Source organism: Malania oleifera, chromosome 11 (genome assembly GCF_029873635.1).
Source record: "Malania oleifera isolate guangnan ecotype guangnan chromosome 11, ASM2987363v1, whole genome shotgun sequence".
NCBI classification, from domain to species: domain Eukaryota; kingdom Viridiplantae; phylum Streptophyta; class Magnoliopsida; order Santalales; family Ximeniaceae; genus Malania; species Malania oleifera.
Window position 1 is genome coordinate 35,273,502 of NC_080427.1, and position 10,201 is coordinate 35,283,702.

The window sequence follows — 10,201 nt, forward strand, 5'->3', positions numbered from 1 at the left end:
AAAGACTCCATATATATTCTTACACATAGTGAGCATGTGCACATAAAGTGCATAGTCGCATGGAAGGGCTAGGTCATCCTTGTGGCCCTCGGCTAACTCCACTACTTCCATTGCATAGTCCCTTGAAACTGTAGACATTAGGTTTTGAAGATCCATTTTAGTTGTCAACATATGGTGACTTGTGATAATCCAAAGTAAGTAGTATAACCCTCCTTCGTTATCTTATTTACCTATTTTATTAAAAAACAGAGTCGGCACTTTATTTTATTCTTAGAAAGGTAAAATAAAAGAAATCTTTTTCTTTCCAATGTTCTTATTAGAGAGTGTCGTTGTGAATAGGGAACGTAGGTTTTCAAATTTCTTCAATTTAAGATTTGAAAGACTTAGCATCCTAAAACATTCATTCGTTGAAAATCCTTTCTTCCACGCTCAAGCCACTTCATGGGTAATTGTTTTATAAAAAAAAAAATTTATTGTAGAAAATTGAAAACTTTGTGAATTTTTTGTGATAGAATCACAAATCTGTCTTGAAATTATGAAATAATGTAGTACATTGTGGTTTTTGAAATACATGATAAATGAATTATTTATTCAGAATAATATGTATGAAATATTCGGAGCAAAGTCGTGATTGATAGCCGGTGCAAGGCCATGATCTATGTATGATTTCGGCGTAAGGCCGTATTTATGAGATGTTTAGCGCAAGGCTGCAAATATGAAAGAAATCGGCGCAAGGCCGTATATAGGTATGTATGTTTGTTATTATAGAAAATGCTATCAATTTTTTTTACGGTAGACAAATATATTATCATATATTATATGTTATCAGAGTCTGAATGTTAGTTTAGTTCAGTTACAGGAACACAGTACCATAGCTATACAGATAAGATATTTATGTTCAGACTTGTGCTAACCCCTCCTACAAGTAGAGGGGGTGGGAGATGGATAGTCGACGTGGTTTTTAGTGCAGAGTTGTAGATGTCCACCTAACAGTCCGAATCAGGGTATGGTGGGTCCATCGTACTTACAGGCATTCTTGACTCGGTAGTGGTCAGCTAGCCATTGTCGGGTCCCGCCTTCGGGCTGCACAACCCGTCATGGGAGGTAATACAGGATATCAGTTAGTTATATATCTTAGGTAAATTTTAGTATCAACAGTTATATCAGACATTTCATAATCAGTGTAAATTAATAAAAATTATGAAAGTTATGATTATTCAGATATGTTATCATGAATGTTTTTCAGCATATGAAATGTACTGTATATGTATTATAAGACTAAATATTCATGTTGTCACACAACTGTATTTAGTTTATTTTCCCTTACTGAGAAGTGTCTCACCCTTGAATATTAAATAATTTTCAGGAAACCCAAAAGGAATATAAAGTAAAATTTAAATTTGAAATATATAATTTTAAAAAAATTCTTACATAAAAGAAATTATTGATTATAAATAAGTATTTTGTCATAAAAATTTGGATAAAATCCAAAAAAAAATTTCAAAATATGATTCTAACTCCTGAATTTTCAAAAAAATACTAAAAAATTTCTTATAATTTAATTTTATTGACGGAATGAATATTTTGTTAGTTAACTATTAAGTGCATGTGGAATAACAAAATTTGTCCTTAATAAAATGATGTTTTAAAATGACATTAATTTAGTAAATAATATATATATATATATATATGATTAATATAATGATTAAAGTTAAATAAGTGGATTAGAGACAGAACAAAAATTTTGAATTGACTGCTTTGATGCTTTGAGCCAACTAATTATATATGACAAAATAATTTGTATTATTTCAAAACTTTCTAAAAATATAATTGAAAAATAAATTTCTCAATAAGTTATAAAAATGCCTAGTAATTATAATACTGCAAAATGTTTATTGGATGTAATATTTAAAATTAACAATTAAACATTTTGCAAGACAAATTTAAATTTATTATTTAAATTTGTAAAAAGGGAAAGTTATAATTAAATTTAAATTATAACTTTAAAAAATTTAAATTTAATTAAATTTTAAATTTATAAGGGAAAGTTATATTTTAACAATTAAACAATTGTTATATTTTAAATTTAAGTTTATAAAATTTATAAACTTAAATTTTATATTTTAAATTATAATTAAATTTAATTATAATTAAATTTAAATAAAATACATTGTTAATTTTAAATATTACATCCAATAAACATTTTGCAGCATTATAATTACTAGGCATTTTTATAACTTATTGAGAAATTTATTTTTTCCAATTATATTTTTAAAAAATTAACAATGTGTTTAATTGTTTAATTGTTAAATTTATAAGGGAAATTTTATAAGGGAAGTTGTTAAAATTATATATTTTAAATTTAAAAATTTAAATTTAAGTTTAAATTTAAATTTAACTCTAAATTATATTTATAAGGGAAAGTTATGATTAAATTTATTAAAAGGGAATGTTTATTATTTAAATTTAAATTTATAAAAAAGGAAAATTATAATTATAGCCGTAAATCTCGCAGGACTAACTTGTAAGATTTGTTCAGTACCACCTGTCACCACCCTATTGGTCTGAGGCTTTAAATCTCGCAGTTTCATGCTGCGAGATTTTCTCTGCAATCGTGCCACGCATCAGCTTTTCATTGGCTGGGCTTTTAAATCTCGCAGCATCAAGCTGCGAGATTACGTGAGCATCAATTTGAGAAATTTTTTCCCAATAAGAGTATTATTTTATATTTTATTTCTTTTTAATAATAAAACAGGAAAAGACTCAGAGTTGAGAACTTCATTGAACCATGAGTGATTTTTGCTCAAGCATTTATTGTAATAAAAACTTATGCAATTTAATTTATTTCTCAATTTAAGACCCCATTAATGGCCCCATTACTGTCAATTATATTAATTGACTGAAATTAATAAACAAATAAGAGGCTTTATTAATGGGACTGAGAATTTTGATCTGTTTATTTTTTTTCTAAAAAAATAAGAATGATTTATTTTAACTCGTGCGTTCACCATAATTACAATAAATTATACTATAGTTTCTGGAGATTATTAAGTTTTGTTTCATTTTCTAAAGTTTAAATTGTATTCGTTTGGATTTTGAAGTTCATATATTGATTAGTCCGAGTCTTTGCTTGAAAATTTTGTTAATGTTAAAATTAAAATTTTGAAAATTTGTGAAATTTTTATATAAATTATGACATAATTATGTTAAACTTAGATTAAAAACAACTAAAAGGATTTAATTTTTTTTCTTTTATAATAAACACCCCATATTTTCCCACGCAACATAAACACTAAATGTCTTTATAGTAAAGTGAGGATATGACTCACTTTCAACTTAGATTTTAGTAATTTTTCTATATTAGTTGTCAACACAAATAACATGAATATTTTCACAATTTTAAATTTTAATTAGTTAATATTTAAAAAAAATTAATTATATATGTCTGTCATTATTATGTTATTATTTCTAAAGTAGAAAATAAGTAATTTTACAATTTTTTTTAAAATTTTAGAACTTTATACCGAAAGTTACGAATAAATAGATCTCTCCCTGCCCCAACGGCATGGCGCGGTAGAAAGATATCAGCAAGTAAGAAGGAGTATTGAGAATTTAATTCTAAGTAGATATATTCATAGAGCCAGCGGTATCGGTGGATTGTGAGAGTTTAGTCTGTGAACCAGCAGAGACCATGTATGATGAGAGTTCGCTTTGTAAGCCAATGGGGACCGTGGATGGTGAGAGTTCTCTGTGAGCCAACGGGGACCGTGGATGGTAATGAAGATGTGTTATGGGGTTTGGATTGGCTAAAGGTCCAACCAATGCACAGAAGCCATGTCTGCATCCAGACTTTACCCTGATTAGCGAGACTTAAGGGCGGAGGACTCTGATACGTATGTTTGGTACCATACCAGAAGGTCCAAAGGGTTTGTTGATGATTGAAGTTCCTATGTAATAAAAAAAATAAAATATCTCTCCCTTTGTCCTCAAATAATCCATAAAATTTATAACATCGTGGGATATTTTCATTCAATGCAAGTTTTAACTTTGGGATTTTCCCATTCCTAACACTCTCCAATGGAATTTCCAATATTTCATTTCAAAATTTTGTCTTGAAGCCTACAAACAGCCAATGTGCAATTCCCAGATAGTTGGGAAACCTTTTTTTTCCTTCCAAGTGGATTTTCTTAGGATTCTACATTCCTGCTTCCCAAACATGTTTCATTTCAAGCGTGTGGGATTCCCTTTCCGTGGTTTGAGGATGAGAAAGTCATGCCCAAGCCCAACCAAGGGCCCTAATTTGAGCAGACCACGTATATATGGTGGTCCTTCAACCACCAGAATCCCTCTCCCAAACCACAAATAAATTAATAAACAATATATATATATATATATATATATATGTATTTTCTTTTGCCCGATAATTTACAAAATTAATTTGTCCCTTGGAATGTTCATGCACCTCGTATTTACATGTCCGTCATACGATATTAGTCTTACTTGTTTTTTTATTTATATTCAATCCTATCATTATTCACCAGAAAGAAACATCACGAGTTATTACGAGCAAAATGTAAAAAGAAAAAAATATATAAAAGAGGGACAATAAGCATCACCCATATCACGCGAAATAATAATAGCATCATGATTGTCGTATTCCGTATAAAATATATATTTTTTAATATTTTATTTAATTTTTAAATATTTTTTAAAATAAAACAAATAAAATTCACACAGTCTTATCTGTGACGAATAATTATTAATAATAATATGAACATATACATAAATAATAAATTTTTTTTTTTTGGTCAATCATGTTAAAACCAAAAATAAAAGGAAAAAATTGCTTAAAAATTTTTTGAATTGTGTAGAGCATTTATTTATGATAATCTAAAAATATCGAAGTTTTCATATTAAACATATAATTTATTAAAAAATATTTAGTTTCATTTGTATTAAATAATCGAACTAATTTATAGGATGATCACCAAAATATGATATGTAAGAGGATCAATTATTTTTATAATTATTTTTATTTGTTTAATTGTAGATTATGGAAAATTTTGTATTACCCAAGAAAAAGTGATTTTTTTTCTTACCAAAAGAAAAAAAAATTGACGGATAAGAAAGTACAAGGCCAAAAATAACAAAAAATAAAGAGATCACATCTGCCCTTAGGGAGCTCCGATGAGAGCTTCCCCCCACAAATCTGAGCACCCAATTCAGCAAAACCCCTGGAAAAAATGTCGCCATCTTCGTCCAAGAAGCAAGCCGTCTTCATCTCCTCCCTTATCATCCTCTGGTACTCTTCCAACATCGGCGTCCTCCTCCTCAACAAGTTCTTGCTCTCCAATTATGGCTTCCGCTTCCCAATCTTCCTCACAATGTGCCATATGTCCGCCTGCGCCATCCTCAGCTACGTCTCCATTGCTTTCCTCAAGGTTGTCCCTCTGCAGAGGGTCAAATCTAGGGCCCAGTTCCTCAAGATTGCCACTCTGAGCGTGGTGTTTTGTGGGTCTGTCGTCGGCGGCAACATTTCTCTCAGGTTTCTTCCGGTGTCCTTTAATCAGGCCGTCGGCGCCACCACGCCCTTCTTCACCGCCGTCTTCGCGTACATGATGACCTTCAAGAGGGAGGCTTGGGTTACGTATGCTGCTCTTGTGCCCGTTGTTGGTGGGGTTGTGATTGCTAGTGGGGTATGTTTATTTCTATTCTTAGGATCAAAGATTAAGTGTGATGAATTTTGTTGAATTTCATTTTTTTTTTGTTTAATATTTTTTTTATGAATGCTTTGATTTGTGGGTATTGATTTTTTATGGGTTTTCTGTGTATAGTTAATTGGTTGTGTGAGATTGTTTCTGGTTTGCTAATTGTTCTTGGAATTTAGTCCATATTTCTTTTGCACTCTGAGTTAAGGTTAATTAAGCAATGCCAATCTGGTAAATGACATTCCAGATGTAAAATCCTTCTAGATGGGTCATGTTGTGGTAATGAATGCATTTATCTGATCACGTTTGTTGTCATCTCTAGGAAACGTGTTTTTTGTGATCCCATTTGCCATTTTTGTTCTCTCTTTCTTTTTGTTCTTCCTCGCTCTTTTTTTTTTTCCCCTTCTTCTTCTTCTGGTTGCCGTTTAGCAATTGCTGGGAGTTATGAAACATCTGTTTCTCCAAATAACTGCACACAGGCACGCACACGTGTGCATACATGCACGCTCGCATGCATGTGTGGGCCCATCTTGTTGCAACTTCCTTGTTGTAAGAAATTCTGGACTACAACCAAGCTTTTGAATTCTGATGAAATGGAAGTTGACGTTTAGCTGTTACTTTCAGCCATTCCTAGGTTTCTGCAAATTTGATTTTCATCAAAATGCCTAGAATTCTTGAAAGAGTTCAAATTCTGGGAGATGATTTTGAACAGGATCTAAGTTAAAATTGGAGTTTAATGCTGATAAGTGCTGTCGATGGTATTCTAGAGCTTCCATAAAAGTAATGAACATTGTAGAGAAGCAAAGATACAACTAAATTTAGCACATCTTTTGTTGATCAACTCCCTGGCAGATAAATGAGCAAATGTGTTGCCAACTTTCCAAATTTTTTGGGGGATGACGTTACTATGCATCTTTGTCAAGTTACTTCATTTGACAGTTGATGATGTTATTCAGTCCGTAACTCTTCAGTTTACATGTATAACTTAACAAGAATATTATTTCCTCTATCCCTGTTTTTTATTGCTGCCCAACTGGTGATCTTTTATTGGGTTTCGTTGTATTGGTTCATGTTTGGATGAATATTTGATGGCCTGCATTTTGAAAGGGCTTTCCTGATTAATTGTATGATAACAGTTTCTGAAGTTTTAGAAACAAATTTCGATAACGTACAGTCAAGTTTTTAAAGCCTACTCACTTAAAGGGGTTTAGGGCGTCTGTGAAAGGGTTTCTGTCCTTTTCATTTGTGTTGATACCATAGGAACCAGTGTCCACACATGCACATTCTTTATGGCTTGCAAGCGTCTTTAGTTATCTAATTGATATTGGATTCTGATCCCTTCCTGCGACCTGTTCGTTCGCTGCATTGGTATCTTTTGTTCAGTTTTGAGTTAACTAATGAAATTTTTTTGGCTGGTGACAGGGTGAACCAAGTTTTCACCTGTATGGATTTATTATGTGCATCGGTGCGACTGCTGCAAGGGCCTTTAAATCTGTTCTTCAGGGTATCCTACTTTCTTCTGAGGGGTAAGTGCTTTACTGTTTTCACTTCTTAGTCTATCATCTAGCATTTGTTTTTCTGTTTGCCTATCCATGACTGTCATATGTAGTTATGCCATAAGTGAGGCCATCTGCCAATTTTTTAATTAATCACACACTATGCTCTTCTTTGATTCATTTCATGCGATAGACCCTGTCCGTGTGGAAAGGAAAAAGAATTCACATTCTTTTCCCAAGGGGAGAATTTTAGGGAAACCTTACTGATTGCGCCTTTCTCCAGATCACTAAATTCTATATAAAACTACCTAAATTTTAGTTGCAGAATTATGTTTCCAGGATTTTTTTTTTATCATTTTCTTTTTATTTCCATTAGTTGCAAGTTCCAATGTAATGTGTTCCATCGCCTGCATGATGGCCCAAATCATATTTCTTGTCTGGAAGCTATGTTCTAATTTAATGCTATCCAATTGTTACATGTTTTTCTATGAACAAATGCCCATCAAAGACACAGGAAGTATAAAAACAGAGGACAAGATCTCCTTAAGGAGAAACTATAGCAAAAGGAAAATAACAAAAACTAGCTACCCTAAAAGTTAGCATTTAGCAAAAAAACAGTGCATCTGATATAGAAAATGCCTAAAATTAAAATATGGATCTATTATGGATATTGACATGTATGCAAGTTGGCTTATATATATATATATAAAAGAAAATGTACTAAAGTTGCCTGACAAGGAATAGGGCCACAAGCGTCCTTGGCCCATTGCTGCTTAGCCCAGAAAGAGGAGAATGAAACCCTGGCTGAAAAGGGATGCTGCACAATTTGAGAACTTTTTGTTATTCAGGGTTGGAATGGTTGTCTATAAGCATTAATTTTTCTCCCCCCAAAAAAAAACATCTTTCGCATGGTGCATTAATTACTTACTGAAGTATATGATGCCTATTTGGCATAATCCCACAACTTAAATATCTGAACTGTTACAGGGAGAAATTGAACTCCATGAACTTGTTATTGTACATGTCCCCAGTGGCGGTTATAGTTCTGTTGCCTGCAGCACTTATAATGGAGCCCAGCGTGTTAGATGTTATTTTGACACTTGGAAGTCAACATAAATTCATGTGGATACTCCTTCTGGTTAATTCAACAATGGCATATTCAGCTAATTTGTCCAACTTCTTGGTTACTAAGCATACGAGTGCACTCACACTCCAGGTTTGATACCTTGTCCATTTTCCATATAATAATACTGCAAAGAAGAAAACACTACCAAGCCTTACATATGCTTGGTAGGATCTGCTAAAAATGTTATATTCATTTTAATGATACTAATAGTTATAATATTGTGGGCTGAGATTATCTGATATGTAGCCATATTGATCTGTCAAAGTGAATTTGTACATTCCCCACTGGCTTATGATGTCTTGAGATAATGTAATTATCTGTTGCTCTCATTTTTTACAGTGGTTGTTTCCGCTTTCAACAAGATGAATTATTTTCATTTTTTTTTATGGAAGGATTGAAAAATCTAGGATAATTTTTTGATGCATTCTAAACCTTTTCTTGTTTCCTTTTTTTTTTTTTAATGAAAAAGAATGCCATTGATTTAACTTCTTGTGATAGGGAAGGTGATAGAAGACTGAGTTTTTTTTTTTAATCATCTTTTTATGATATATGGACTTGCAGCTCAGGACTGTTGACAATTGTGGAATATAGACTCCACAATGAGGCTATGAAGATGCATACAATTTTATTTAATTTTTATTTATTTTATTTAATTTTATTTTTCCAGTTTCATGCATTTCTAAAGGATCTAAACTGTGAAGTAGGTTAACATGGTGTGGGATAGTCAGAGCTTTCTTGTAAGAATTCCATTCCAAGTTCACTTGCTGGAGAATTAACATTTGGCTCACTATGCAATTACATTCAAAATAATATGAAACATATTTAAGAAAATTCTTAATAATATCCTGAGGGTCACAGCAGAATTTGTAAATGGGCTATAGGATTTTATGAAGTGTCAAAGAACTGCATACTAGACCTCTGCTTCCAAAGCTCCATTCTGGTTTTACAAACCCTCTAGCATGTACATCAGATCATTTTTCATTGCATTTTTTGTTTGGTGAAAGGCTTTCATCTTCAAGAATTTTTGAAATCTATCTGAGCATCACTTTCAGAAAGACCCCAGTGGAGAAATTAAGTATAGCAGAGTCCTGTTCGACAGGAGCCAAATACATCATGCTAGCCTGACATCTTTCAATGCATTGGTTCCATTGTTCTTGAAGCTTTTTTTATTTTTATTTTTTATTACGAATTATATTGTCACCAGGTGTTGGGCAATGCAAAAGGTGCCGTTGCTGTTGTTATCTCAATCCTCATATTCCGAAATCCTGTCACCTTTGTCGGGATTGCTGGTTACTCAATGACTGTTCTCGGAGTGGCTGCATATGGAGAAGCAAAGCGAAGATTTAAATGAAATGATCCTCAATATTTTTTCACTTCCATTTTTTATATACAAATTTTGTCTCTGATGGATAGGCATAATTACATGAGTTAGATTCTTGGTTGCTCTTTTGGAGTAGCTGTGGGAAGGTGGGGAGATCAGAGAGAGATCTTTATTCTCGTGTTGTATTTTCTATGTAACGTAAACAAACTTGTATTCTTCTGTATCAGATTCTGATATGATTTATTTAAAATAGTAATATAAAACTAGTGTTTTCTCGTCTGTATTTTTCCTCAACCAACCTTCAGAATGTTACTGAAATTATGTACTTATGTTCCCATAAATTGATCATAATGTACAATGATGGTAGTGAGGGTATTGTTGACGCCTCTGATTGAAAATTTTGATCCTTGCCCTATTAACTTCGGGCAATTAAGTTGCAACTTCATCCTTTACCCCCTTGCTTATGGGCTAAAGGCCTTGGTTAATGGTTAGGCAATAAGACTCGGCAAACCTTAAGGGAGTGCTACTGCAAAAGCATCAATGGAGGTCC

The 10,201-nt window shown here is 32.3% G+C and overlaps 1 protein-coding gene across 1 annotated transcript; it reads left to right on the plus strand.

Moving 5' to 3' along the window:
• The first annotated feature begins 5,128 nt into the window (after window positions 1-5,128).
• On the plus strand, window positions 5,129-9,930 carry LOC131167310 (UDP-URONIC ACID TRANSPORTER 1). Its single transcript, XM_058126066.1, has 4 exons — window positions 5,129-5,696; window positions 7,131-7,234; window positions 8,192-8,420; window positions 9,535-9,930. The coding sequence occupies exons 1-4, from the start codon at window positions 5,244-5,246 to the stop codon at window positions 9,679-9,681; spliced, it is 933 nt and encodes a 310-aa protein (XP_057982049.1). The 5' UTR covers window positions 5,129-5,243; the 3' UTR covers window positions 9,682-9,930.
• Window positions 9,931-10,201: the final 271 nt, after the last annotated feature.